We start from the raw sequence: 27,796 nt of genomic DNA on the forward strand, positions 1-27,796 counted from the left end.
CTTGTGTGTGCAACCAGAGATGCCAGATGGCGGAAACTGTTAAGAGATTTAACTTTTTAAACTAATTATTTTTAATTAACTTATTATTTTTAATTAAAATCTTACGCATAAATAATAATGAATGGGGCATATTTTTATTAATTATTAAATACTGAAACGCTGTATGATATGTATTAATATCTTAATTCATGAAGTGCATTACACTGGTTGTATTCGATTTCAATTTCGATTCACTATTTACCATTATGGAACGTGTAATCTTTAATTAATTGTGAAGCTATAATTTCTTGTTAATTTATATCCACACTCTTCTTTGAGCCGCTGGTATTTTAGCCTCCGCGTATTTGGCCACACTTGCAGATTCGCTGGCGACGCCTTTGATCCAAACTCTGCGCCCGGATTATTGGATTATTTGACTTGACTATTGGAAAATGTCCGTTGAGGTGGATTTCGTCGACAAGAAGGAGGTGCACCTCCGCACCCTGAAGCAGTCCGGTCACGTGGGATTCGACAGCTTGCCGGACCAACTGGTCAACAAGAGTGTCCAGAATGGATTCGTCTTCAACGTCATGTGTATAGGTGTGTATATGCGGGTGCACTTTGCATGTGTGCGTGTGTATGCGGAACAGTGAATCAACCGAAGTTTTGCTTGCATACAAAACAGTGGTGGCCAAAGCAATAGCACTGATTTTTAATATTCCTTGAAGGAGTCACTTGGATAACAGCTTGTGGTTTAACTTTTTAACTTGGACTAGCTTGGAGAATGTTTCAAACTTGGGTTGCTTCTTAACTAAAAGTAGGCTTTGTTCGCAAAGCGATTAGAAAATTGTCGACATACAGTGGTACCTCGATACAGAGAGCTATGAAATAAAAACCGGGGAGTGTGCTTTTACTTTGTTAAACATTTTTACGAGTAAAATCAGTAAAATCGTAATAGAAATACAAATATTTATTGAGAGCACAGGCTATTGCACAGTACATCTTGTAATAAAAATGCTATTGTTTTGAACACCGCTGTGTTATGTACTCAAGTGTCTTATGTTGGAGTGCATTGCTCAGATAAAGTGAATCACTTAGGTACATAAAAGCTGGTAAACAATTGAAATAACCAGACGCCCAGATACGATTAGTATGCAAAGTGGCCGGCAATCGATTGCCTCCGCCACTTTCTACAATTTCACCCTGACACCAATGCCGCAGTGCTTCTGTGGCCAATTGAGCTCACTTGGGCGAAGGTTCCCCAAATCTGGCACCAATCTAATCTGACCCGCATTTCGAAATCTTAACGCTCCGCAGGCGAAACTGGACTGGGCAAGTCGACGCTGATGGACACGCTGTTTAACACCAGCTTCGAGTCCACGCCGAGTCCCCACACTTTGCCCAGCGTCAAGTTGAAGGCACACACCTACGAGTTGCAGGAGAGCAATGTGCGACTCAAGCTGACCATCTGCGACACGGTTGGCTACGGCGATCAGATCAACAAGGACGACTCGTTCAAGGCGGTGGTGGACTACATCGACGCACAGTTCGAGAACTATCTGCAGGAGGAGCTGAAGATCAAGCGATCGCTGGTGACATGCCACGACAGTCGCATCCACATCTGCCTCTACTTCATCTGCCCCACTGGGCACGGCCTCAAATCGCTGGACCTGGTGTGCATGAAGAAGCTGGACAGCAAGGTGAACATCATTCCGGTGATTGCCAAGGCGGATACCATTTCCAAGGTTGAGCTGCAGCGCTTCAAGGCGAAGATCATTCAGGAGCTTAACGCCAATGGAGTGCACATCTATCAGTTCCCCACCGACGATGAGACCGTGGCCGAGACCAACACCAGCATGAACTCGCACATTCCCTTCGCCGTGGTGGGCAGCACGGAGTTTATTAAGGTGGGCAACAAGCTCATCCGCGCTCGCCAGTATCCCTGGGGCACGGTGCAGGTGGAGAACGAGACGCACTGCGACTTTGTGAAGCTGCGCGAGATGCTCATTCGCACCAACATGGAGGATATGCGCGAAAAGACACACACGCGCCACTACGAGCTCTATCGCCAGAAGAGACTGGAGCAAATGGGCTTCAGCGATGTGGACAGCGACAACAAGCCCATCTCGTTCCAGCAGACGTTCGAGGCCAAGCGCTCCAACCACCTGGCCGAGCTGCAGTCCAAGGAGGAGGAGGTTCGTCAGATGTTCGTGCAGCGCGTGAAGGAGAAGGAGGCCGAGCTGAAGGAGAGCGAGAAGGACCTGCACGCCAAGTTCGAGAAGCTAAAGCGGGACCACGCCGAGGAGAAGCGCAAGCTGGAGGAGTCGCGCAAGGCGCTTGAGGAGGACTACCTCGACTTCCAGCGGCGCAAGCAGCAGTTGGCCACCGCCCACCACACGCTCACCCTCGGCAAGAGCAAGAAGAAGTAGAATCCGGCGCCGCCGCCTCACAATGTATTGAGAATTCTGTGCGGTTCGCTTATCCCAAAGTAATTATTGCTTTCTCATCTCGTTGTCTTTCATTTGTACTATTAAGTTTACTTCAAATATTAACATATACACAACTACACGCATATGTACGCAGGCATATAATGATTATGTATTTACAACTAACGAATAAATCGAACTTAGTATTTTAACAACGTAGAATAGAGCTGCCCGAAACTTGTGTTCTTAAAATGGTAAGCTTTGGTCAATATAATGTGTTTTTAAGTGTGTATTGAAGGCATCGATGGGTAAATACAACAAAATACCATTTATCTAAGAATTTTCTTAGAAAGTCATAGATCGAAAAACAATACACTTTAATTAAATCGATATGTATTGATACATATTAAGTTAAGTTTTCCTTGAATTTGTTCTAAGCTCCGCTTTTTAAATATAAAAAACATCACATTTCTATTTTCAAGTTTGGCGGGCTTTTCATCGGACGTAACTGCAGCACGGCCTTATTTAGCTTGTCTTGTGCTTAGCACCTGGCCACACTGTTACCCACTCATTCACTGCAAGCTGCAAAAATTATAGAACAAATTAAAAACGCAATAATAGAATCACCGCAGCGAATTCGACGCAATCACGAAGTCCAGTGCTCCGTAACCCAAACGAAAGCAATTAACCGTGTTCAACGTAGAGAATAGTCCGTGAAAGTGGGTGTATCCGTTGGCAAAAAGCGAGATACCCCTTTGTGTTTGTTTTTTGTTCGTTATAATTTTGTTTGTCGCTCGGATCGACTGGCGATTTAATGGTAAGGGAGGAGGGGACTCGCCGCAGGGGTACTCCCAAGTGATTTTCCATAGCCAGCGCCGCCGAGTGGACGGGAAATGCCAATCGGCATGGCGAACATGTCGCCAGCAGCGTCGTCACTGGTTTTCCTCGCTCTTCTGCAGACAGGTATGGATAATGCTAATGGTGCCAGTGGGCAGTGGGTAATGGTTAATGGCTGGTGCAGTGTGGATATGGTTAAAAAAAAAGAAGTAGGCCCAGGAACGGGGTCACTAATGATTTCCCTCACACATTGCAGTTACCTGCTACACCGTTATCATCACCGCTCCCGAACAGGCCCTCATCGGATCCACCATCAATGTGTCCGCCCAGCTCTTCGATGGCGACAAGCCGGCTCCCGGCGGCATCCTCTACAGGTTCACCTGGTCGGACAGTGCTGGCCATCGAAAGGTAACGATTCCACCTCCACTTCCCCACCCAATCCCCTTGCGGAACGTGTTCAAACAAAGAAAAAGGTGACACGACTTATTGCCTGCGAATGCAAACGCCAATAGTGCAAGCAAGTCTACCAGCCCAGAGTTCGCATCAACGCCCATCAAACTGGCTCACTAAACTGGTCAGGAGAACTGGTGCCCTAAACGCAGCAGAGCAGTATTTCATTGATGCAAATATCTCTTATTAAAAAAAAATCTCGAAAGTTCTTGTTTTCGGCTAAATTTAAAGATTAAAGCTCATGCTAATAGACCATTACCAAAGTTTGTTCTAAATCGATAACACAAGTCGTAACTGCTAAAAAAAGAACTACTCTTTAGATTAAAAAAACCTAAAAGTTTTTATTCAAAATACATTTTTCGAAAAAATCTTTGGAAAACCATATTTAAAATCCAAACTTAAGATTAAACTTAAGATTAAAATATAAGCTTATCAAGCAAATGTAATATTGAACATAATTTTACTGATCCGTATCTGTTGATTTAATTTTTATCAAATGAAATTACCAACGCTAATGTTTCTTATTCGATAAAACTCAAAAATATTTTATTATTTACGATGACTGATATTCGATTTATCCTAAAAATGCACTTTAAACACCCTAAGCTAAAGCTTACATATACAAACATATACGAACTATACCAGTTTTAATCTCAGCCCTGTGGCATCAATTGAAATGGCGTCATTTGAATGGTAATTTTGCACAATTACTATTCAGCGGCAGCTTTTCCGATTGTGCCTGGTACGTGGCCATATCAGTGCCAATCGGTGGCTGCTATTGTGGACGAATTTGCATGCAGAGTGGCTTAAAAGTGCTACCAAATAACATTAAACATTTCTCTTTGTGCCCATAGGTGATTGAAGCGAACAGCGCCAGCAGCAATTGGTCTGTGACCTTCACGCAGGAGCAACCGGCCACGCATGTCATCAAGGTGGAAGTGGAGAAGTCTATCTCCTTCTTCTGGGTGACGGAGGCAAAGGCCTCGAGGGGAATCAAGCTGGACAGCTTGCTCGTCGGCAGGCTGGAGCTGATTCAGAACAATGTGATGCGACCCCATGAGTTTGTGTCCACCCAGGAGGCGGTGAATCACAGCATATCGCTTTCCGATGCGGACCTACTTTTTCTGCGGTCGAAGGGCTATCGCATTCTTACGTATTGGTTTCAGAACTGCACATATCTCGGCATGTCCAGTGCGTTGGACTATGTGGCCACATATCCGAAAGCTGAGCAATACTATGATATGGAGGCATTAGTGGTGGCTTCACTGGAACTTCCGCCGGAGCCGACGCCCTCAACTACGACGACCACCACCACAACAACCACAACTACCACTACCACAACCACTACCACCACCACTACAACTCCAGCAACAACAACCACTTCAACAACACCTGCCACAACGACCACTCCAAAAACCACAACGTCGTCCACAAGTACAACGACCACAACGACTCCAAAGCCGCCGGCACGATCCAAACGTGACTTAATCCAGGCGATGCATGCCAACGCTGCTCTTCTCGGCTTGAACTTAACCAGTGCGCTAAAGCAGCAGAAGGCATCCGCTGGGAATGTGTCCGTGGCTTTGGTCAATCCGCTGGGAGTGCGAAGGGTGTCCAAGCTCACACTGGTGCCCGGTCTTCAGCCGCCTTTCGATTGCGTGAGCAAAAAGTTCGTGGCCCAGGACCCCAAGCAGATATACGGCTACTTCCAGCATCGCGTTGTATCCAAGGGTACGTTTATTTAATGATTTATATGAGCGTTTCTCTTATATTCAAAGCTGAAAACACTTTAGATCCTATAACCGGTTTCGGCACCACGGGCAAGAATTGGCTGCAACACTGGGAGGTGCTTAAAATCAATGTAAACTGCAAAGGATCACCGCCGTTTGAGCTTTGCACTCGAGTATTTACTGGTGAGTGGCATTGTGATAGTTCAAGGCTACTTGTTATAATGACTGTTATGTTTCCATGTAGCTCCTTACAACTCCACGGGCAATGAGACCTGCGATCAGTATGAGCCGATAGAGACGTGCTCTTATGAGTATATGCGCTACTTCAGTGAAAGCAAGACCATTTTGTTCTTCATACGCAACGAGGTCTCCCAAACACTCAATCAGGTCACCATAAACATTTATGAAGGTGGGTAAAGCGAAGTTTATTTAAATTAAACTACTTCGATTGATTGTTCATTTGTCTATGCAGCTCAGCGTCAATCTCAGCTTTCGGTTGTAGTTGTGCCCGTAAGCTGCACTTTGGTGGCGGTGATTCTTGTTGTTTTCGGCGTGGCCTACTATATTCAACGGGGAAATCGGTAAGCACTGTCGAATTACCAATGGAAACGCTTTCTACCACTTCTTTTGCCTTGCAGCTTTAATGTTGAAGTGGCCGATTTCAACTTCGGTGACACACAGTCGGTGGACATGGAGTACAAGACATTCCCGCAGCGCCTAATCGATAGCATCCGCGATGCGTGCACGTGGCCGGGTCAGCGGCGTCACTCGCAGTCCAGCGTAGATCTCATGGCGGACCAGGACCAGCCGCCCAGTCCGAGCTTTGCAGGCAATGTGGGCGATGTGGACAGCAACCTGCGCTACAACACTTTCAACTAGGTTCTCGAGGGATTCGGTTCGAAAGCGGTTACCTATGCAAAATATTCATATAATTTTAGTTTCTGCGCTTAAGTTTGAAGACCTGCTCCCATTTCCCGTCAAAATTTGGTCATATCTGTGCAATTGTATAGTCTTGAGCCCGAATTTTGGTTTGAGATCCATGGCGGGATCAGGTGTGATAGTTATTTGTTATTATTTGTATGCGCACTCTACGTGCTTTAGTCATTTTCTTGTTGTACACCAGGATATTGGGGACGCCCTGCTCCCCACATGTACATGTATAGAGATGATAATCTTTTTTACGTTTCCAAATACTTATCTCCCCCTACGTTACCATTGTAATCATCTCCTTTCAACATTACGCACACACTTGCTCATCGATGGCCAAAATGTGGAGTAACAAGCATCCATTGGACCGCAATATTGGGCGCGCAGTTCCAGGATTTGGGAACGCAACTGCAGATCCCTTTGTATATTGATAAAGACTGTCTTTGTTCTAAAAGCAAAAGTAAATCTGGTTAAAAATGTACACCTAACTTATGCATGGCGACTTGCTCGTCGTGAGGAGTTACATAGATGCTAGCATAAGTCAATTGGATTGTATCCCTTGTATCGTGATCGAATTCTCTGACAAAGACAAGCCCATCACACACTTAACACGCGCGACACAAATATTCATTGTGATAGAAATAGAACAAACAGTATGTACGTTTACTAAAACGAAAAGTTTGAAGAAAACCCGTATACTTATAAAGCTACAATCTGGTGTTTTATTAAACGGCGGTACAAAAGGGAAGTTGAATGATTTTATAGTGCAGATGGTAATATTCAAATATTTAAAGATTGAGTTTCTTTCTTTGAGTGGATTTTCGGCAAGTACTTCCAAAATTATCTAAAATCTCGCGCTGTAGTTTTGAACTTATAAATTGGGATTTTCTTGTCAGTGCGATATGGTAACACACAGAAAAACAAATATCCTGAGAAATTGGCGCATAATTAACAATGTTTTTAAACGACATAGGCCAGCCCTCAATACTGGAAAAAGGAAAAGTCTACAGCTCTTACGAGGAGGTGCGTACTCCACTTAGCTTTACATAAATTCACTTTTATTACAATTTGGCCCTCCAGCACCGTGGACCCTTGCTCTTCACGTCAGCCGCCTTAGGAGAACTAATAGCACCACAAAATTGGTGCCAGTTAGCTGTGGGTTCACAGATGGACATCTCACGGCTGCAATCATATGCAGCTGTTTCAGGAAGCTGGACTTTTGAAATACTACTGCCGAATAAGCCCACCCGACTAGTGTACGATGAGAACGAGATCACAATCACATTGATACCAGCGGGAAGAAAGGATAACGGCTTGGAGTGCAACCTATTCTACATAGAAAGTGGGTACTCCCTGAGTACTGAGCCATTGGTTTCTGTTGGTATAACTGAGAACACTTATCTCTTTGCAGACGGCCATGCACGATATTTGATTGTGGACTGCCTATCCGAGTATCTGGACTTTCTGCCAAAGGCCTCGGGCTTCTTTCACACGGGCCTCCGGCAGGGAATCGATGTAATGTACGTGGACGAAAAGCTCTTAGTTGAGAACCAAATAAACGAGGATCTCTACAGTTTAGCTGACCTGATAAGACCAAAGTTCATATACGGATTGCGGCAGCGGGAACTGCCGAAGCGGCTGCTCGATCTGCGTCGGATTGATGATAGAAATAAGAAGTATAGCGTGCTTTCCGTACAAAATGATGCATTTAAGGTTTAAAACAAACGACCAGTTAACAGTCAAATAAAATCTAACTAAGACTACGCCTCGATTAACCCTTTGTCGCCTTGGCCTTGCTTTTGACCTTCTTCACCCGCTTCAGCCCGTCCATCTTGCTCTTCATGAACTGTGAGTACATGCCCATCATGGCGGGCACATCCTCCTGCCGGACAACGGTGGAAATCTGTCGGAAAAGTGGATTTATGAGTAAGCAGTCGTAACGAGGAGCTCTCGATCGGAATTACCTTCTGGGACTTGGACTGGGCTCGCATCAGGCACATGTAGGTCTCCGGCTTAGGCAGCGGTGGCCGTCCTTCCCTCGGCACGGGCTTATCGTTGCCATCATCTGCGGCACAATAAATAAATTGTAAATTAGTTTCCGAAGTACCATGTTTTTCGGGGTCGAACACTTACATCGCTTGAACGTCAGCGTGAAGGAGGAGTCCTTCTTGGCCGCATTAGCGATCTTCTCCAGGCGGAGGATAAACTGTAAGGAGATACGGTTACTTATCGTCTTATTTTGAATGTATTTCATTTATTTACGTTAGAATTGTCTAGCAAAACCATTTCGTGGCAAATAAAACAGGCGAAACGGGAAAAGTGACACTGACAGCTATGGCGGTATTTTCTAGTACATTTTCTTGGCAATAACCAGGGCTGCAAAGACACACTACTTTTGTGAATTATTTTATTTAAAAACCCATCAAAAATATACCTTAAACGGAATTGTGAAGTATTTGTTCATACAACTTAGTACAATTGACCTACGCTTCAGACAATCCCTTGCTAAAAGCCCTGCAATAATATCGGACTAGCGATGGCACTATACTACGAAGGCCGCTGACCCTGAACTATCGATAGCACACTATCGATGCGACCATCGATGGTTTGACAGCTCTAATTAGTTGAGAAAGCAGCAGCAAAAGGCTAGAAAAAATCGTAAAACTACGAAAACCTACAAGTGGGGGGCAACCGAGGAAGCTGTTGCACGAACATTCACACTCACGCACGCTCGTCGTACCGCGAACCGCACGCCACGCCCACCTGCGCCCGCCCCCAACTCCGGTCGAGCGGCACAGAGCGAAAAATAGAAGCGCCCAGCAGCGGTGGTGCAAGCGAAGTAGGAAAATTCCAGCCGATCGAAACGTCCGCCCGCGACCGCCAAAGGAAGCGCCGCCCACGCCGTCAGTTGCGGAACACATCGCACTAGCCCACGCCACCTGGTTAACCCTCATCCGCGTAGCAGCCACAGCCGCAGCCAGCGCCACAAACTCCTCAATATGGTGAGTGCTCTTGCCGGTGGCGGGCAGCTTAGCGAGGATGCAGTGCATCGCAGATGCTGCTGCCATAGACACCGTCGCGCTCTTAATCCATGTGCACAAATGTCGCCTGTGTGATGGCAAGACCAGAAAGCATGACACACTTAAAAAGCGCCACTGAACTTTGACCGAAACGAATCGCTTCGCATCGAATCAAATCAAATCAAATGGCTAACCCTCTCTATTGCAGGACGTGTTCCTTATGATCAGGCGGCAAAAGACCACCATCTTCACGGACGCCAAGGAGAACACAACGGTGGCCGAGCTGAAGCGAATGATTGAGGGTAAGTGTTGGCTTCTATTTATAGAGCAGCGGAATTATTGGGTAACTCCATGACTGACCATACAACCCATCGATCGCAGGCATACTGAAGGTGCAGCCCGTGGACCAGCGGTTATACAATCAGGACAACGATGTCATGGAGGACGACAGCACGTTGCAGGACTACGGCGTGACGGTGTCCACGGCCAAGGCGCAGGCTCCGGCGCAGCTGGGCTTGACATTCAGGTGAGAGTCGCTGATAAGCCGGTTGCGGGTTATCTAGCGGACAAGGCGGGCGAGCGGCACGTGTGCCGCTTACAGGCTTACAGCTCAGCGTAGTAGTACAACATCGCTATTCGCCTCTCTCTTTCTCTATCGGTCTTTAAGGAACGAGGTGGGCGACTTTGAGACACTGGACATGACACCCTACTCGGCACCACCAGACTTACCCGAAGTCATGAAAAACCAAGAGGCCTCGAACGGACAGGAGCAGGTGGCATAAGGAAGCAGCCACAGCAGTCAGTCAGTCAATCACCCCTACGAGAACAACAAACAGCAGCAAACACATCATCAAAATCAACAGCAGCAGCAAATCGAGACAAACTAAATCCGCTAACTCCAGAGACTCCTAACTACTGTCGCTCGCTTGTCCCACGCAAACGAAATGTTTGAAATTGAAATCAAAGTTGATGGTCGGACCGGACGAAGGAGGAAGATCTATCTGTCTGCGATTCTCAACTTCCCGGCGTGGTGAAGAAGCAAAAGCTGCCGTCTCAACCGCAATAGCTAAATATGCATTTTTCGTTGTTAATAGCAAGGAACAATTAATTTACTATGGTTCCGACACAAAATTGTACTTTGGAATGGGATTTATAATATTCGGCTTTAATTTTACCCTACCCCCTTGATTGTTTCTTTTTAATGAAATTTATACGAATTTGTTGAGAAAATACACAAAGTCATAAAAACAAAATGTGCGAACTGAGCGAACGTGCAGACATTTCAATACCCGATCCGCTTGATCCTTCGTAAGCAGAGTGAATATTTAACTAATATTGGGATCTAATTATATTATAATTTATAATCAAATCATTATTTTTGTAATAATAAGATTTAATTATTATTAAAAACGAACGAAAAAACCCCCGTCCCTCGGCTAATCACTCTCGTCCAGCTCGGCCGTCATGGCCGCCACCTCGGCATCGTTGTCGTCCTCCGCTCCGCTATCCACGAAGGAGGCATTGCCGCTCTGCTGCAACTCCTCGTGCTCCAGGTACTCCTGCAGCCGATCCTGGAAGAAGTTGATGAATGTCTGCTTCTGCTGCGCCGTGGCCGGGAAGTAGTGTCCGCCGCTGTGCTCCAGCACCTCTGCGTTCTTAAAATGCGCAGCCAGGGACTCGCTCATCTCCTTGGGAATGATCTCATCCGTCTGTCCGTAGATGTGCAGCGTGGGTATGCTGATGGCCTCTTCGTAGGCGCTCATATGCACCAGACTGCCAGACAAGAAGCCCGAGGCTAGCACCGCAAACTCCGGCCTGATGGAGGTCACTGCGGTTGATGGTATACTTGTAACAAAGTCGAATTTTTCAGATATAATCATGACCTACACTTCTTTTTGGCCAGGCCGCATATAAGGCCCACGAAACAGGCGCCCTGTGAGAAGCCTAAAAGTCCCTGGAATGGGCCCTGCGTCCGCCACGCCTCCTCCACGCAGCGCAGGCTCTCCTGAAAGCCGAAGGCGGGACCGCCTTTGTTTGTTCCCTTGAAGGAGCCATCGTCCTTGTTGGCCCACCAACTCCTCTGCTCCGGCACCGGCTCCGCCGCCGACTCCAGGGCTTTGGCCACGTGCGGCGCCGTGGTGAACACAAACTCTGCGTACTTGTTGGTGAACTTGCGGAAGGAGCCCAGCTTGTTTTTGAAGGCTTCTCCATTCTGGCGGTAACCGTGCAGGCACAGGACTCGCACCTTCTCGGTGATTTCCAGCTTCAGCTGCTGTTTGCTGCCGCTGGCCCGACTGGAGCCGGCTGCCTCCACGGCCGCATCGTTGTTGGTCATCTTAGTTTATGATTTTATTATTTTAACTAAGGATTTTAACAGAGAAACAATACAAAATAAACAAGGTTATGGCTACGGTTAATGGAGATGGTCAGCTTTCGATAACAAAAGCTTGGGACATGGTGGCAGCACTTAGCTGAAGTAACGCACCCGGTGGCAACGCTTCGCATAGAATGCCGCATTTTTTACGTAAATCTTATTTTCCGTAAATGCAACAAGTTCCCCGTGATTTTCAAATAGCTTACAACGCAAGGAAGAAGGATCGCCATTGAGATCATGATATACACCACAACTCTGATGTCCTCGCGCGGCGGCCTCATTGGCTCGCTGATCAACAAAGTCAGGCAAGTTGTAGCCAAAGATTGGCCACCCAGTGCTCCATCTCGTGCCAATGACACCGACCACCGACCCCTCACACCCCCTAGGCCCCTAGCAGCCGCCAGCATCAGCAACACTCCGGCGGTGCCGTCGAAGACCCTGGAGGAGCAGGTGGGCCTGCCGCCGCGACCAAAGAAACCGCTGACTCCCTACTTTCGCTTCATGCGGGAGCAGCGGCCCAAGCTGAAGGCTGCCAATCCCCAGATTACCACCGTCGAGGTGGTGCGCCAGCTGTCCAAGAACTGGTCCGATGCCGATGCCCAGCTGAAGGAGCGCCTGCAGGCCGAGTTCAAGCGGGACCAACAAATCTACGTGGAGGAGCGAACAAAGTACGATGCCACACTCACGGAGGAGCAGCGGGCCGAGATCAAGCAGCTCAAGCAGGACCTCGTTGACGCCAAGGAGCGACGCCAGCTGCGCAAGCGAGTCAAGGAGCTGGGGCGGCCCAAAAAGCCCGCTTCGGCCTTCCTGCGATTCATCGCCAGCGAACGCATCAACACCCCGCAGGGCGACAAGCAAACCTACCGCGAGTGGCACCAGAAGACCACCGCCAAGTGGACCCGCCTTTCTGACTCCGAGAAGGAGGTCTATATGCAGGAGTCGCGCAAGGAGATGGAGCTCTACAGGTGCGTAGTCATCTCGGCATTCAATTTGTCGAATTTTACCAATTGTTAACAGATTTTTTAGTTTGAATCATAATTAAATGGGATTTCCAGGAAAATTATATTGAATACTATTTACATTTTGATTTAAAAAGTTTTAAAAGTTTTTAACCACAACAACTAGGTACAGATTTGTGTAAAAACTTCAGATACAATTCATTAAATTCTGCTAAATTCATGAAAAATCTACTTAAATTTTCCTTTGATCTAAGATCTTTTATAAACTTTTTAAAGCCCAACTTATTATTAACGCTTCTATATTAATATGTATTTTGGCATGGGACTTCTTAGAGCTAAATATTATGATCACGTGGCTTTATAAGTTTTTTTCTCGCAAGCGCGTTATTTACTCAATACAAATAATGTCTTGAACCAGTGAACACAGTTTCTAAGAACCATAACCTTTTTTGTGCGTTTTAGGAAAGCGATTTCCGTTTGGGAGGAGAAGATGATCCGCCTGGGCCACATCGACGTGGTGCGTCACGGCAATCTTATCGATCCACCTGAGCCAAAGCCCCGCAAGACGCTGGCCTCCAAAGATATATAGTTTTAGCTGCTCGGCCCGCCCTCTGCCATCACATACATAATTCACAAATCATGCATCATTCTGTTTTTCGTTTTCTTTTCCATCGCAAATTGTTAAGGTTAGGGCATTAAAGATTAAATGCTAGCCAGCCAGCATAAGTTTAACTTAAATACCCGTGTTCCTGCTGTTAGTTTTAGGAAGGGTACTTCTAGTAGTTTTTCTGGACAACTTAAGTCTGTAGTTTCGGCATGAAATAAAAATACAGCAACTGACTTAATATTGTACATATATGAAAATACATTTCTGAACTGATTAGAGAGCGAGTGCATGTGTCCATCGTGTCCGAGTTCTATGTTAAATAGATCTAGCCGTTTAAGATCGCTTCGGCCAACACGTTGCATGTGGAGCAAACACGTGGCATCGGCTACTTGGGGCTCCAAAGCGAGCTGGCCTAAGAGCGGAGTCTTTGGCAGCACGTGTCTGAGTCTTACGGGGTTAATATCACACTGGTTTTTAGTTGATTTAACACGGTAATCGACACAGTTTTAATCTCTCTGCGTAGATCACGGTAAACAAATATGCAATGGATTTGTCACCTCAAATGCGCAGATTACAATGGTTCTTAAGGTACAGTCAAGCCTGGACTGGCAGTACAGTGAGGGCTAGGCCGTGGGACGGACACAACCGCTCGCTTCTCGGTTCAGTTTTCAAATGAACGCACCGTTTTGACTCGAAGCGAAGCGGCTGGTCAGCCTGGAACTGGAATGCTGGCGACTGGAATGATATTTCCGCTCTCCCTCTCTGCAAACGTACATATGTAGTTATATCTCTCCGATCCGAATTTGTGATTTGTGCTGAGGTCGGCGAATTCGGCGCACAAGGCAGGCAACTAAAATTGATAACCGTTCGAGTGTTTAATCAGGGACGGATTTTGTAGTTTTTAATGGCCCCCTTAAAAGGCTCAACATTGTTGGTACGAACTGGGAAGCCTAGACTTAGTTAAGGTACTTTATGTCCGCTAACTTTATTTCCATCAACATTTGCATCATTTTGTTGTATCATTTTTGAGTAGAAAACTACGCAAGAATAGTATAGCAATAATCAGTATATTATTTAGTCAGTTACTAGTTGAATTATTTACTTTCCATAACGCATTAACAATAACCACATTTCTAAGCATTCTTTCTAAACAGCTCTCACTCCTCATTTTCTTGGAATGCCTCTCACTCCAGTTTCGCTGGATTTGGAAACAGTTTCGGCTCTCTGGAACACACAGTTATGCTATCTCAGGTAGACTGCCTTCCAGTAATCCCCTGACAGGTAGCCGGATCACGACTCACCGCCGAGATTTCCACAGTTTTCGTCACGCCGCTTGCACTTTTCCGCTGCAAGCTATGGAAAATGTTTTCACCCAATTTCGAGGCAATAGCTTGGCTTTTCCCGCCTGGCATTGGCCAGAAAACACTTTGAAACGCCAACGACCGCCACATTCTTGGGCAAGAATCTGAGTTACCTCCGAGTTTTCTGGCCAAATACCACGTTCGGCAGCGGAATTGCGCAAGCCGTATTGCCGCAACCTTGGGCTACTCCAAAAGCCAAAAACTAACCACTTACACACGCGCACTAAAAGAAAAACAACAACACATTTTTTGCAATAGAAAAATAACAAACGACTAGCGGACACCCCCTGTCCAACTCCAAAATCGCCCAGCCAGGCCAATAAAATGTGCCCAAAATTCGGCAACTCGAATGACAAAAGTGCATTAGATACTTCACTAAACAGCCAGCTGGCTGGGAAAACCGCTGCGCATGCGCACGATTAAGGCTATTAGATTAGCGATTTCCCAGTCTCTGGGTAAGTAGGTAGGCACTACAGTGGGGCCTCGATAGAAACGACAGTCATGTGATACATTAATGTACTTCATTTCCAGGGAGAGCTGCGTTGACACTCTATATTATAATGAGTTTATTAACCTTTTATCCATATGGCAAGTTTTCTGTTAAACTGAAGAAAGTGTGAAATATTAGACACATGTTTCTGAATATATTATATTTGTAGTTGAGAAAGAAACAAGATGAAAATTATATTCTTCATAATTAACCATTTGTTAAGAAGTAATAACGCCGATCAAAGTTCACAGCGTAAAACCCGAAGTCGTCAAAATGTCTGGAGTCTTCTACTGACTATATTAAATCTCTGTTATTCCAATAAGCTAGTTAGTATCGGAATTTGCCAAAAACAGGTCCGACTGTAGTAAGATTCTCCATGCCGGGCAGCGAAGTGGAACCATTTATTAAGTGGTACACGTATCCGAGCGTGTATTGTCTCTAGTAGCCGTCTAATACTTGTTTCACTTTGTCTTCGGGTCCACCGCTCAGGTGGGCCCAATTTCCAAGCACTCGCGCGGACTCCGATTCTCCGACTCGAACTCGGACCTCCCTCGATGGCTTCCAAGTGGAGGCCAACTGCTTTTCGGCGGCAATTGCGCCACAGAAGTTGAAATTTCGGTTAATATTTTTTCTGTTACGTATTTATTCAACGAATTTGGTTCTTTGCAAAAGTTGTAAAGTTTTCAAGTTGTTTAAGCGAGAGATGCTACAAAACGTACATACATACACATACTGGTTATATTTATCGATCTCTGCCGGACGCGACATAAACCTAACACTTAGATGCTAGACGAATATTTACATATAGGTAAAGATAATACGATTACGAATACGAATACGATGTACAGCTCAGTGGAGTTTTTTTGACAATAATTTAATACAATGGGTGGTAATGACTCGCGATTGAGGGATTACTAATTTCGAAGGTCCCGAACGAACATTTGGTGGTGTGATGGTTGTAATGGTCGAATAAAATGCTGATAAAGTATAGAGGCTGCTCTAGGGATTCCTTTCCTTTCTACCATTCAGCCAACTTTGGCTGATAACAGTGATTTGTCTAAATCCATTTAAAGTCTCTCTGAAATTCCCTAACTGCTCGACAGTGTACAATTAGCTAATAACAAAACAAAGTACAAATGAATCACGCACAGGATAAAGCCAATCCTCCGGTCAGCGCCCGCTAGCCACGCTGCTTGCTGCTCCCACTGCTGCTGTGGCTGTCCTCGGACGGAGGACGGACCCATCCGCCGTAGCGGCGCTCCATTTCGCGGGCCACCGCCAGGCTGAGGTGATCCTGGCCCGGATTGGCCACCACCTGGATGCCCATGGGCAGGTTGCGCCGGTCCAGACCGATCATGCAGTTGGTCACCGGCAGGCCAAGCGTGTTGAAGATGGCCATGTACATGGGCTCCAGGAGCTTGTGGTAGATCTGGTAGTGCTGGTGCGCCGTGTTGGGGAAGGTCGGGTAGAGGAAGACGCCGTCGTTGCCCAGCATCTCCTTGAATTCAGTCTTGAGCGCCTCGATGATGCTGGCCAGGTGCTTGTGGCGCGAGTTTGGGATGATCTTCATGAAGTTCTGCAGGTGGCCAAAGATCACCGACGGCAGGATGCTGTCCGAGCATCCGAAGAAGTACTTGACCGTCTCCTTGCACACGGTCTTGGGCTCCTCGCCCTCCTCCGTCTTGTGGTAGATGGTCTCGATGTTTTTCATGGTCAGCATGGCGGACAGCGAGATGTCCAGCGACCACTTCATCTTGCGTATGTTCACCCGCTTGGCATTGAAATCGGTGGCCACGCGGTTGATGGCCGCATGCAAATCCCTGCTCAGCGGCCGCATCATGCCCGATGGCCCGTCGTTGTCCATGAAGAAGAACCGGATACCATTCACACTGATCGGCCTGTCCAGCGTTAGCTTGGGACCCGTGGGATCGCTCATGCACTTGAGCAGCAGCGGCAGATCCTTGGCGTAGCGGGTCATCGGCGCGATGGTGAAGAAGTCTCCCCACTTGGGGAAGTCACTCGTCGGATGATGACCTCGGAAGGAGACCGCATACGGCGTGGGCTTGTGGCCCCAGATGCCACTGAACATGGCCGGCAGGCGCGACGAGCCGCCAATGTCCGAAGTGAGGCCCAGCAGGGAGGCACCGCTGGCCAGGAGGGCCGCCTCGCCGCCCGATGATCCGCCCGGAGTGCGCTTCAGGTCGTACGGATTCTTCGTCTGACCCGTGACGTTGTTGTATGTCTCCCACAGCAGGCAGAGTTCCGGTGTGTTGGACACCAGCAGGATGATGCCGCCGGAGCGCTTGATCTGCTCCACCACCGGCGCATCCGACTTGGCTATCTGCGGCGTCTTGAAGACGCGACCTGCCTGGTTGGTCATGCCCTTGACGGCAATGCTCTCCTTGACGGTCACCGGGATGCCCAGCAACGGGGTCAGCTCCTCCATCGACTCCACGCTGTTGATGCCCATCGCTATCACGTTGTCTATCTCCCGAGCCTCCTCCAATGCCTCCTCGAAGCGATCCTGCACGATGGCATTTATCAGGGGATTCACCTGCAAGAAATCAAACGGAAAAGTTTAGTGCACAGAAAAATAAACTACATTTCAAATATTTTTTAATAATTTATACTTTTTAATTGATCAATAAATTATACGGATGAGTGTAAAGTTGATATTATAGGTATTTTAGGGTAACGAATAAAAAATTCGTTTTATTTACCAGCGATAATATAAAACTTCACATACAATTAATTCAATTATTTATTATTACTCCGTAAATGACAATCGTAAATGATTATAACCATTATAACTCACCTGTCGACATCGTTCAATGTAGGCCTCCACGACTTCTTCGCTTTTAATCTGCAAGTGGAAAGCAAAGAATGTTTGAGTATTTCCGCAGGTTACCTCGCATTCCGAACAGCTCACATTCCTCTCGGATTCCCATACCCATACCCGTACCTATATACCCCTACCCCATTTCAATTCAAATTCCCAGCAATCAATTCAGCAGTCTATTGGGAAGCGGCCAGTGCCAGTGGCGAGGCAAAAAAGCAATTTGAGTTAAATTAAAATCAATAAAAAGACAAACCCAAACACAACTTGCAGTCGTGACGTTCATCGTGCGGTACATGCACTTTCGACCGCCCATTATCAGCGGCCACATGACGTATGAGTAATGTGCGAATGCCATGGGAGGGTATAGAACTCTTGGGGTCTCAGTTCAAAGAGGCTACTCTTGGAATTGATTCACTTGTCAATACATAGATCGAAGTATGCTAAAATACATAATCCAGTGCCATGAGTCGATTGAGATATCATTCAGACTGATTTCCGTGTTATTCCTCAGCGAAGTCAATAGATTTGTTGACCTGAAGAGTTCTTTATGGCTTGAGCTGGCGATCAACAATGTATCAATCAAACATGCATTAAGGAAATAAAAAATACTCGGCGCCAACTAAAGTCACAGAGATAATAATAGGAGTATAAAGATTGTGCAATATCTTGAGTAAATTAGAATTCTAAGGCAGAAAACAAGTTATCTGTGCGGTAATCACAACAAAATGTTGACAAAGCGTTGATCGATTATTTAAATAAAAGGTAAGGAACACTAAGTAGCTAATCCACAGGCTGCAGCACGTCTTGATCACTGTTTTGCCATCCATATTTATGTGTCACAATTAATTCACAAAGAAAACATTTGCAGCGATAAAACCAAATAGGCTGACAAACAAAACAATAAAATAAAAGAGTGAGTGTATATAAATGGGATTGGGAATACAAAGAATGTCGATATTTGCGGATAATAAAGCGATCAATAGATCAAAACACGTATGTTCTCCCATGACTCACATATCAGCCATGGAATTAGCAGTGAATAAACTTATAATTATGCCGAGAACCGATACAATTATAATCACCCATCAACAGCACTTAGTCTCGTAAGCACTGGCTGTGTGATGGAGCCGATAATGTAATTAATCACATTCTCACCCGCTTTTCAGATAATCTGAATTGGTAATTGATGGGGGAAGTATGTATCAATCAAACCGAGCTTCGCTGCACTCAAATCAAATGGGTATCACTCAATCGAAACCAGATACTCGTAGCGAACCACATTCTGCCATCGAGGGTAACCTCTGAACTTGATTTCAGTTAATCTGGGTAATCGGAGGCAGAAGGCCTTCCATGTGCCCCGTCTTTATTACGATTGAGACATAAATTGCCGTCTTACCACTTCGCCTTAATTTGGGCTCATGCAACGCACAAATGATGCACCGGCGTATATGAAAGCCATATACGTACGTATGTAGGTATGTGCCTATGTATAATTAAAATTAAGGCTACTTGACTTTTTCAATGACTTCCAGTGTAGTAAGAAGTGTAGTGGCGGCCAGAGGGGGTTCCGACCAGGTAAACACGCTGCAACCGGCCAATAGCATGCAACCAATAATGGCAAGTCGAGGGCTTCGCCAAGGGGGGGCATGCTACAAAATCAGCGACCGAAAAGCGCTTTCGACTCCGATTCCGATCCGATACCAACGATCCACGCTCTGGTTTTTACAATGTGGAAAAGATCTTGTGGCACGGCATAGAGTATAGAGTATAGAGCATATAGCATAGAGTATACATAGTATATAGTATAAAGAAATCGCGACACACAGATTGAAGTGCGGCTTTTAAGTACGTATGATGGTACTATATGGTGTATGAAGTACGTGCTAAAAGAGTCAACAGGCGGAGCGAAAAAGAAAAACACGAAAAAACGAAACACGAATTATGCGATTCAAGTACGAATCCACATGAGCAGATTTCAGATTGCAGATAGATCATCTGGTGCCTCTACCCAGAAACCTAAAACCCAGGGAATCCACTTAAGTTCGCAAGCGGACAAGGGCAATTAGCAGTATCACTTTCTTAAATGCAACTTCTGGTCGCTGAAACGGCAATTATTATTATTTAATATATGTACTAGCAGTTGATCAACCAACTAGTTCTGATATAATGCCAATTACAAAATCATTACGCTTGGCTCGCTGTGAGGCAATGCCTAACCTATGGCAATGAAACCCAACGAGCAATTAAGAGGGTAAAAAAAAACACATATAAAGATGCATAATTAAAATAATAATATTTAGCACTCGTACGCACCATATGACCGCCTCGCCGAAACAAGACAGCGGCCATAAAAAGCGCCACTAAAAAATAAATAAAGTACAATTTTCGTACTTCAGACGGACGTGCACTAAAAACCCAACTACCATCCATCCATCCAAGTGCAAGTTTTTTCCATGCAGCAGCAGCACACAGCGATTAAACAAAGGCAGCCCACTGAGCACACGATATGGTAAGTGGAGGGCGGGTGGTGGTCGCCACTTGGTGTTGCGATAAGGTCTCCCTCCCCACTCGCCGCCAGTGGTGGTGACCTCACACGATGTGGACCAACGAACGGAGCACAGATCTTGCACATCCCGTGGATAATATGTACACTAGTGGCATGTAATTGGCAGCCCGAACAGTTCGTATCTTCAACTTTGATTTTGATATGATATGGATAAAGATACAGATATAGGAACAGATACAGATACAGCTTCGCTTGCAGAGAGTGAGACCCTCGGGCCTTGCCCATATTTATGATGATTTGCGAAACTGGCGCTGGCGTCATAAAAAACGCTTGGCTAGTGCTTTAGATGACTAAGCCGGCGGTTTCCTCAATGCCTCGCGTCTATATCCCAGACCCTCGGTGTTTTGGTTTTGGGCCAATTGGCTTAAGTGCTCGCGATGGCGAGGCGGCGGTAGAAATGGAGGGGGAAAAAACCCAAATTGATTTCGATTTCATCTGGCGGTAATACTCTGGCCTAGGGTCACTCGATGCGATGTTATGCTTCTCGAAGCGTCGAAAAGACGCATTAAAAACAGGATTTTGAATAAAAACGTTTTTCATTAAATGTTGGCAAATTTCGCCATAGGAATTTTTTCCAAAATCTTCCAATAGCAAGGCAACGGCAAAAAGTAAGAATCATCGTTATTCTGAATTTATAAACAAAACTGCGCGCGGTTTTTTTTGTTGTCGCTGTTTTCCGCATCCGACAGCTGGGAACTTTTAAATGTTATGAACTTTAGCCACTCGATCTGAGCTTATTGACCCCTGAAGTTTGGCTATTTACTCACAATTGGCTTAATGTGAAGCAATTGCCACCTAATTATGACCTCAAATTAATAAATAGGCCTTTTACTACGCTTTCAATTCTATTAGCTATCGTTAAAATATAAACTCTATTGGTTGTGAATTGGAATTTAATGAGTAATTATTGCCAAATCTAGTTGGTAATAGGCTGACCATTTGATTAACTTTTAAACTAATATAGCCTGAAGCGAACCAGAATATTAATTCTTCTAATAATTACATTTCCTTTTAAGTGAAGCATAGACTTTGAACCTGCCTTTAATTTGATTTTGCAGTTCTGTTTAAAGTTATTTGTCTGGTTAGGGTATTTACCCCTTTGCTTGCCGTCCATTCGTTCTACCCTCGACCTTTTTAATGGCTTACTTGTCTAATTGAAATGTTAGGGGCCAGTGCTCCGCGTCTTATAAAGTGAAAAATTAGAAACTCGCGTCATTGTCTCGTCTGAGTTTTTACTTTCTGCCAGAAAAAAAAGCGAAACTATCTATTTCTCCAACTCACCGGGAGTTGGCTGCAATCAATAGCTACTATTGGCCAGTATCCAATAAATGTGGCAACAGAAACCGCCACTGTGGCAACAGTCTTTCCAATTGATTTGGCAAGTTTTCGGCCGACCCATTTACCAGGTGGCTACTGCTTTGCTTTGCGTAAGTGACCCAATTTTTGGGGGGATTGGAGGATTGCAAGTACTCACCTTTCTGGTGCGAATCAGCTTGGCCAGGTCGACGGCGGGAATCTCGAGCAGGTGGCTCCGGATGGGCGGCAACTTGCGCCGGATCACCTTGATGTTGGTGTACCGGCTGTAGGGGACGACGAACCAGCTGAAGACGATCATGGCCGAGCGCAGGAAGCGGCGCATGATGTACCCCAGGATCCTGGAACAGAGTAGCACAGCAATTTTGACGGTTTTCTCTCAACGCACCACTCGATGGGGGAAAATGTGATGTGATCTGCGTATCTCCGACTGGATACGCTGGATAACGAGATTCTACAACGCGGCTAACACAGACACCAAACACACACACAGCAGCCAACGAACAGCAACAGGTTGCCAGGATTGTGCAATCCGCAATCGGCAATCCGCAGCTGACGACTGCAATCGACTTTTTGGCTTGCACAATTTTTTTGGGTACCGAGAGTTGAGAGCTCGACGAGATGCTTTTGGCTTTTTGGCTTGGTCAGTTGGCTAATAGTCGAGTCGCGGCTTTCTGGACTGCATTGGCCGCTAGCAATCGTAGTTGGCAGTGCTATCTGCGGGATGCACTCGCGAATTAGCCGATTGGGAACAGCCGAGCTGCCGACGCATGCCCAGCCTTTGGCCGGCTTTCATTTTGTTTCACTCAAAACACACTGGCTATCTCAATCTGCATCAGCATCTGCATGTGCATCTGAATCGGTATCGCTTTCGGTTTCTTTCTGTATATATATATGTATCTGTACGTGTGTATCTGATGGATCCACGAGCCGAACCGACGCGAGCGAGACGAGCTGAGTAAATAAACGCTGGTTAAGCTTGCCACCGAGTATTTAAAGCCCGACTCTCCCATTTCCCAATCTCCCAAGCGCTGCGAAGCTCTATCTGCTCGGAAACTGGTTCTCTTAGGCTGTCTCTTAAGATCCGCTTGGGCATAATGACCGGCGTGATTGTGAACGTGATTCCCGGCTGGCCCAAAGGAAATGGCCATAAAGCGAGCAAGTGCGTCATTCCGTAGATCGACAATTACATGGCCTGAACTCTTGATCCCAAGTGATTAAAGTAGCATTCGAATCTTGGAAAGATATCGCCTTGTTTACAACGTTGCGAACAAAGGGAGGACTCCCATCGTAATTACACAGATCGGCGAGAGCAAGTGGGCTATGGCTATGGCTTTCGGATCGTATCGGGCTGTTTAGGCCATGTACATATGCTGACCCCACTACCAGCTAAAACTGAGATCACTGCGCACATATTAGTGCAACGTCAGTTTGAAAATAAATATTGATTCCACGAGGCGAGGTTTCCGGGGGAAAAGCCCGCATTGAGAAAACATTTCCAAGGAACTAGAACCTTGAACCAACTTCTACACCTCGCTAACAAGTTAGTAACTGGCCAGGAACAGGTATTTTCTAAAATTAGCTAGAATTTCTATACAAGAGAAAACTATTTCAAGGCCATCATGGTCCTCAAGAACTGATGGCTACGTCGACTTTGTCGATAAGGAGCAATAATTATGGGAAAGACGATGCTATTTTAAGCTGAATCCCCAAGATGTGGGCAATGATCTTGGCGAGATAATAATATGCCCACGCTTATACTTTACTTTTACTTTTAAGAAGATGCTACTGGTTATTCTAACTTGCTCACCACTCAGATAAGAACCAATAGAATAAAAGTATTTGAATGAATTAATTAGTATCTATTAAAATTGCCAAAGAATCTTACAGATCATTGCTCCCTAAAAGTTCGTCACGTTCATACTTTGTATGCTAATCTCGTTATTACACAGCAATTTGAATAATATGTCTTATTATTATTGAAAATCGGTTTCTAGGAATTAATTTGAGTACAATTCTTTCCCTGTGCATGAATCTTAATTAATCGCCTGCGCGTGGATGAACCAGTTATGCCCATCAATTAACATCACTAAACGTAGTACTTGCGGATTACTAATCCGCCTGACACTTATGGTGAGCATTGAGGCGTAAGTTATCCAGCCACGACATTCAAATTACATTTTAATTGTGCTGGTCATTAGGGAATAATTGCCGCACATTAGGCTCGTGGCCTGTCAGTTTTTCAAGAAAAACAAAATGCTGTTTTGATTTCAGGCGGATCGCGCTTACTATAAGATCACGCTATCCAAGATGTCAGCAAGGTGATATAATCGGAGTACAGAACAAAACAAAGCATTCGATCTCCACTAAATGGCATGGCATCGCGGATGACTAACCTCTCATTATCTGGTGGTCAGCTGAGGCAATTCCCCCCATGAAACCGAAAGGATGCGCGACATTCTCGGTGGAAACTCCCCAAGGTGAAGCGCAAAGAGAGACTCTTTTTCTTATTCTTTTTCGTTTTTTGGGCTACCAGGTATTGTTTATCGCAGTCTTTAGATAGTTAACAAAAAGCTCCCACTCTTAGGCGAATGTTAAGAGCAACTCAAAAGAGATAAGACTACGAGCTTCCGACGACTTTTGGATGGAGGGCCACTTTCAGTGACGATAAAAGTGGCCGCGGATCAAGTCGGCCCGCAAAACTTTCCACACACATCATACATGTGTGTACTGGCTACAGATTAGTTGACCCACAAGTAGCAACAAAAAAGAACAATGTTGTCACAGAATTTGCGCCTCGTCCGGGGATTGCTTAATTACGGAGTTTGCCGCCCGGGCTTGAGAAACTTTGCAGCCGTTGGCGATAAAAACAACGCAGCCGATAATGCTAATGCCAGCGATGTGGACGAACGCCACCCGCTGCACGGTATCCGGATTTTGGACCTATCGCGCATCATCGCGGGCCCCTATTGCACCATGGTTCTGGCGGATCTCGGTGCGGAAGTTATCAAGGTGGAGCGTCCACACTTTGGCGATGAGGCGCGTAAGTGGGGACCACCCTTTCTAGAGAACAGCAACGATGCCGCCTACTTCCTGGCCCCCAATCGCAATAAGCGGAGCATCTGTATCGATATCAAGCGCGGCACACAGCTCCTCCATCGCCTGGCCGAGATCAGCGACGTGCTGGTGGAGAACTATGTGCCCGGCACCTTGGAGCGTTACGGCCTGGGCTACGAGCAGTTGCGTAAGGTGAATCCCAAGCTGATCTATTGCTCCATGACGGGTTATGGCTCTGTGGGACCGTATGCCAAGCGACCCGGCTACGATGTGATTGCCTCTTCGGTTGGTGGACTGATGCACATCACCGGGGAGCGGAATGGACCGCCCAGCAAGGTGGGCGTGGCTGTGACCGACATTTCTACGGGACTGTACGCCCATGGAGCGATTTTGGCAGCCCTCTATCAAAGGACCCGCACGCAACGTGGCCAGAAGATCGAAGTCGACCTGTTGTCCACCTGCTGCTCCCTGCTGCTCAACGTGGGTAGCAACTACCTGAATTCCGGGGTCGAAGCAGGAAGGATGGGCACCGCGCACTCCAGCATCGTTCCGTATCAGAGTTTCAAGACGAAGGACGGCTATCTCACCCTGGGCACTGGCAGTGATGTTCAGTTTGAGGACCTGTGTCGCCGCCTTAAAGTGGACCATTTGGCGCAGAATCCCAAATTCAAGACCAACAAGGATCGCGTGACCAATCGAGTGGAGCTGCTGGGAATCCTGGAGCAAATGCTAGCCGAGGACACCTCGCGCAACTGGATGAAGCTCTTCGAGGGCGCCTCCTTTCCCGTGGGACCTGTTAACTCCATTCCCGAGGTTTTCGAGGACGAGCATATCAAGGCCATTGGCCTAGTGAAAAGCCTGCGGCATCCCAAGGACGGAACTGTCAAGGTAGTGGGTCCTCCTGTGACCTTCAGCGAAGCGCGAAACGATGCCCGGACAGCTCCTCCGATTCTGGGTCAGCACACGGATGAAGTGTTGGGCGAACTACTGGGCTACGGGCCGGATGAGCTGGCCAAGCTGAAGAAGGATAACATTATTCAGTAAACCGATTTGGATTGAATTCTTAAATCCTTTGATATAGTGCTTCATAAGTCTTTTACGACCAAATATTTTAGTTATAATCATGCATATAACATTAGACCGACTAAAGGCCTTAAAAAATAAATGAACTTCTCATAGAAATGCAACTAATAACATAAAGAGGCTGGGATAACGATCTGATAGCTAAGTAATACAAAGTCGTTAGCAGAATTTCATTAGAACTCGATTTGCTAAACTTCTACGACGGGTTCAAAAGACCATGAAAAAGGGCAAAGATTAATTTTCGAATAATCTGTTATGTGTCGTAAATATCATGAAGTAAATGACTGTGAACATTTTGATTTTTACCTAGTTAAGGTACGAAGTATACGCAACCAAACAAATACGTCTCTATAGCTATTTCCTGGTCGGGGTGAAATATAGTGGATTAAACGTCAACACTTAAAGCTATAATCAAAAACACGTTCGTTAAATATCGTCAATTAGTATCTCACAAACTGAAAATACGATATCTCTATAGAAGTCTAAATTAGGGTAAGCTGAAATTCCGAAACGATTGTTACATGGTATACTAGTACGACTCAAAATTGATTTAAGAACAATATGCGCACCTTTAGTTTAAGGGCAGAGTAGTTTAAACAATACATCAGCCATTATGAGCTTGTAGGATAGTAATATCTACTTTGCTAATCATACTTTACTGATCATCAACTGTCTTCATAAGGTAATGTTGAGATTTCAGCAATATTACCTGAAATCAAGTTCCACCATATATTGACTTAAGCAGAATAATAACTTTTGATATCGTTTTGAAAAATAGAATAGGCAAATGACGGCTTAGCAAAATTAGACTGTATTGTTTACCCAATTGATATGTGAAAACATTCTTTTCATAGCCTCCATCAAGTAGAACATAATATCATAAGATCTAACTGATTAGCAAAGATTGACCTCAATGACGATCGAACTATATACACATGAAGCCCTAACACACTTCACACTTTAAGCACTTGATGCAATGATCTCCAATGATTCTGCAGTTGTCCATTGACCCCTTTTCTTCGGGACAAGAAGTTGAGAGGCGTGTTCTACTATGGAATAATTCCCTGGCCTTGAACGTAATCGCTTGACTGGCCTTTCCGATGAGTTCCAGCAGGCGGAGCATTAGCCGTGCAGGACGAGTGATTGGGACGGGGTTCTTGTGCACCGGCGATTCGCTTACCTGAGCCACAGCTCCTCCAGGTGCAAACGGATGACGGTCACTATCGATTTCAGCACTGGCAAAAAGGGCGGATTTAGGGGCAGCTGGCACAACAATGGGTGGGAGAACTCACTCGCAAATCAACCAAAGATACTAATATGTAGCTCTGTATGTGTATGTGTATAAACTGTCCAATGGAGCGTCTGCTCGCCAGGTACCCAAAACTAAAACTGAAACTACAACTCAAATTGCAGGTGCTGTCCAAAATGGAATAGCAACAACAATGGCAGCGACGTCGACGTCTATAACAGAATTTGTTTGTTTTGGCCCATTGCTGTCGTTGGTGTTGTTGTTGCTTCTGCCGCTGCCGTTGTTGTTTGTGTGCGCAAAGTGCATAGACCGCATCCGCGTCTTAGCCTCCAGCTTGGCCCCAAAGCCAGCGCCCCAGCCGATCCCGCCCACGCCCCTCCGGCGATGCGGGTGTGGATTTCGCACTTAATGGGTTGAGTTGGGAATATGGGAAAAGGTTAGTTGGCGACGCAGTGGGCTATCAATTAACAGTTAGTTAACTGCCTCTTCGCCCTGCCTGCGTAGTGTGACCAGAATGGCGATTGAGAC

The 27,796-nt window shown here is 45.9% G+C and overlaps 9 protein-coding genes across 11 annotated transcripts; 6 read left to right on the forward strand and 3 right to left on the reverse strand.

The window, feature by feature from the left end:
- The first annotated feature begins 346 nt into the window (after nt 1–346).
- LOC117142640 (septin-2) lies at nt 347–2,627 on the forward strand. The gene is made up of 2 exons (XM_033306744.1): nt 347–579; nt 1,297–2,627. Exons 1-2 carry the CDS (start codon nt 432–434, stop codon nt 2,406–2,408), a joined length of 1,260 nt encoding a protein of 419 aa, XP_033162635.1. The 5' UTR covers nt 347–431; the 3' UTR covers nt 2,409–2,627.
- A 322-nt stretch (nt 2,628–2,949) lies between these two features.
- On the forward strand, nt 2,950–7,062 carry LOC117142634. Its single transcript, XM_033306738.1, has 7 exons — nt 2,950–3,368; nt 3,499–3,650; nt 4,547–5,423; nt 5,486–5,605; nt 5,667–5,831; nt 5,895–6,003; nt 6,061–7,062. The coding sequence occupies exons 1-7, from the start codon at nt 3,299–3,301 to the stop codon at nt 6,299–6,301; spliced, it is 1,734 nt and encodes a 577-aa protein (XP_033162629.1). The 5' UTR covers nt 2,950–3,298; the 3' UTR covers nt 6,302–7,062.
- A 175-nt stretch (nt 7,063–7,237) lies between these two features.
- LOC117142643 lies at nt 7,238–8,112 on the forward strand. The gene is made up of 3 exons (XM_033306749.1): nt 7,238–7,372; nt 7,430–7,691; nt 7,761–8,112. Exons 1-3 carry the CDS (start codon nt 7,304–7,306, stop codon nt 8,066–8,068), a joined length of 639 nt encoding a protein of 212 aa, XP_033162640.1. The 5' UTR covers nt 7,238–7,303; the 3' UTR covers nt 8,069–8,112.
- LOC117142644 (signal recognition particle 14 kDa protein) lies at nt 8,034–8,717 on the reverse strand. Its single transcript, XM_033306750.1, has 4 exons — nt 8,612–8,717; nt 8,483–8,555; nt 8,314–8,414; nt 8,034–8,252 (listed from the first exon to the last, which is right to left on the reverse strand). Exons 1-4 carry the CDS (start codon nt 8,633–8,635, stop codon nt 8,121–8,123), a joined length of 330 nt encoding a protein of 109 aa, XP_033162641.1. The 5' UTR covers nt 8,636–8,717; the 3' UTR covers nt 8,034–8,120.
- Nucleotides 8,718–8,951: 234 nt separating this feature from the next.
- On the forward strand, nt 8,952–10,622 carry LOC117142645 (elongin-B). Its single transcript, XM_033306751.1, has 4 exons — nt 8,952–9,351; nt 9,578–9,671; nt 9,751–9,895; nt 10,037–10,622. Exons 1-4 carry the CDS (start codon nt 9,349–9,351, stop codon nt 10,149–10,151), a joined length of 357 nt encoding a protein of 118 aa, XP_033162642.1. The 5' UTR covers nt 8,952–9,348; the 3' UTR covers nt 10,152–10,622.
- Nucleotides 10,514–11,795, reverse strand: LOC117142642 (esterase CG5412). Its single transcript, XM_033306748.1, has 2 exons — nt 11,257–11,795; nt 10,514–11,197 (listed from the first exon to the last, which is right to left on the reverse strand). Exons 1-2 carry the CDS (start codon nt 11,702–11,704, stop codon nt 10,806–10,808), a joined length of 840 nt encoding a protein of 279 aa, XP_033162639.1. The 5' UTR covers nt 11,705–11,795; the 3' UTR covers nt 10,514–10,805.
- Nucleotides 11,796–11,831: 36 nt separating this feature from the next.
- Nucleotides 11,832–13,554, forward strand: LOC117142641 (transcription factor A, mitochondrial). 2 transcript variants are annotated; one of them, XM_033306747.1, is made up of 3 exons: nt 11,833–12,048; nt 12,130–12,708; nt 13,165–13,554. In XM_033306747.1, exons 1-3 carry the CDS (start codon nt 11,981–11,983, stop codon nt 13,289–13,291), a joined length of 774 nt encoding a protein of 257 aa, XP_033162638.1. In that variant the 5' UTR covers nt 11,833–11,980; the 3' UTR covers nt 13,292–13,554. The 2 variants fall into 2 exon arrangements, with proteins under 2 accessions (XP_033162637.1, XP_033162638.1); XM_033306746.1 differs by having other exon boundaries at nt 11,832–12,708.
- A 2,464-nt stretch (nt 13,555–16,018) lies between these two features.
- Nucleotides 16,019–27,720, reverse strand: LOC117142635 (fatty-acid amide hydrolase 2). Of its 2 annotated transcripts, XM_033306739.1 has the most exons (5): nt 27,312–27,720; nt 27,200–27,254; nt 22,040–22,220; nt 17,976–18,023; nt 16,019–17,714 (listed from the first exon to the last, which is right to left on the reverse strand). In XM_033306739.1, coding segments are annotated over exons 1-5 (1,659 nt in total). In that variant the 5' UTR covers nt 27,313–27,720; the 3' UTR covers nt 16,019–16,340. The 2 variants fall into 2 exon arrangements, with proteins under 2 accessions (XP_033162630.1, XP_033162631.1); XM_033306740.1 differs by lacking the exons at nt 22,040–22,220; nt 27,312–27,720.
- On the forward strand, nt 24,530–26,431 carry LOC117142639 (succinate--hydroxymethylglutarate CoA-transferase). Its single transcript, XM_033306743.1, has one exon. It carries the CDS (start codon nt 24,655–24,657, stop codon nt 25,978–25,980), a length of 1,326 nt encoding a protein of 441 aa, XP_033162634.1. The 5' UTR covers nt 24,530–24,654; the 3' UTR covers nt 25,981–26,431.
- Nucleotides 27,721–27,796: the final 76 nt, after the last annotated feature.

The sequence above is a fragment of the Drosophila mauritiana genome, chromosome 3R (genome assembly GCF_004382145.1).
Source record: "Drosophila mauritiana strain mau12 chromosome 3R, ASM438214v1, whole genome shotgun sequence".
Lineage (NCBI taxonomy): Eukaryota > Metazoa > Arthropoda > Insecta > Diptera > Drosophilidae > Drosophila > Drosophila mauritiana.

Coding starts and splice junctions, on each gene's coding strand:
- LOC117142640 (XM_033306744.1), top strand. CDS start 432: ATGTCCGTTGAGGTGGATTTCGTCGACAAGAAGGAGGTGCACCTCCGC. Junction 580..1,296: donor CTTCAACGTCATGTGTATAG/GTGTGTATATGC, acceptor AACGCTCCGCAG/GCGAAACTGGACTGGGCAAG.
- LOC117142634 (XM_033306738.1), top strand. CDS start 3,299: ATGCCAATCGGCATGGCGAACATGTCGCCAGCAGCGTCGTCACTGGTT. Junction 3,369..3,498: donor CCTCGCTCTTCTGCAGACAG/GTATGGATAATG, acceptor CACACATTGCAG/TTACCTGCTACACCGTTATC. Junction 3,651..4,546: donor ACAGTGCTGGCCATCGAAAG/GTAACGATTCCA, acceptor TTGTGCCCATAG/GTGATTGAAGCGAACAGCGC.
- LOC117142643 (XM_033306749.1), top strand. CDS start 7,304: ATGTTTTTAAACGACATAGGCCAGCCCTCAATACTGGAAAAAGGAAAA. Junction 7,373..7,429: donor TCTACAGCTCTTACGAGGAG/GTGCGTACTCCA, acceptor TTGGCCCTCCAG/CACCGTGGACCCTTGCTCTT. Junction 7,692..7,760: donor CAACCTATTCTACATAGAAA/GTGGGTACTCCC, acceptor ATCTCTTTGCAG/ACGGCCATGCACGATATTTG.
- LOC117142644 (XM_033306750.1), bottom strand. CDS start 8,635: ATGGTTTTGCTAGACAATTCTAAC. Junction 8,556..8,611: donor TTTTGCTAGACAATTCTAAC/GTAAATAAATGA, acceptor ATCTCCTTACAG/TTTATCCTCCGCCTGGAGAA. Junction 8,415..8,482: donor CACGCTGACGTTCAAGCGAT/GTAAGTGTTCGA, acceptor ATTGTGCCGCAG/ATGATGGCAACGATAAGCCC.
- LOC117142645 (XM_033306751.1), top strand. Junction 9,672..9,750: donor GCTGAAGCGAATGATTGAGG/GTAAGTGTTGGC, acceptor CATCGATCGCAG/GCATACTGAAGGTGCAGCCC. Junction 9,896..10,036: donor CAGCTGGGCTTGACATTCAG/GTGAGAGTCGCT, acceptor TCGGTCTTTAAG/GAACGAGGTGGGCGACTTTG.
- LOC117142642 (XM_033306748.1), bottom strand. CDS start 11,704: ATGACCAACAACGATGCGGCCGTGGAGGCAGCCGGCTCCAGTCGGGCC. Junction 11,198..11,256: donor CGGCCTGGCCAAAAAGAAGT/GTAGGTCATGAT, acceptor CATCAACCGCAG/TGACCTCCATCAGGCCGGAG.
- LOC117142641 (XM_033306746.1), top strand. CDS start 11,981: ATGATATACACCACAACTCTGATGTCCTCGCGCGGCGGCCTCATTGGC. Junction 12,709..13,164: donor AAGGAGATGGAGCTCTACAG/GTGCGTAGTCAT, acceptor TGTGCGTTTTAG/GAAAGCGATTTCCGTTTGGG.
- LOC117142639 (XM_033306743.1), top strand. CDS start 24,655: ATGTTGTCACAGAATTTGCGCCTCGTCCGGGGATTGCTTAATTACGGA.
- LOC117142635 (XM_033306739.1), bottom strand. Junction 22,221..27,199: donor CTGGAGGAGCTGTGGCTCAG/GTAAGCGAATCG, acceptor ACTCTGTTCCAG/GATCCTGGGGTACATCATGC. Junction 17,715..17,975: donor ACATTGAACGATGTCGACAG/GTGAGTTATAAT, acceptor GATTTCTTGCAG/GTGAATCCCCTGATAAATGC.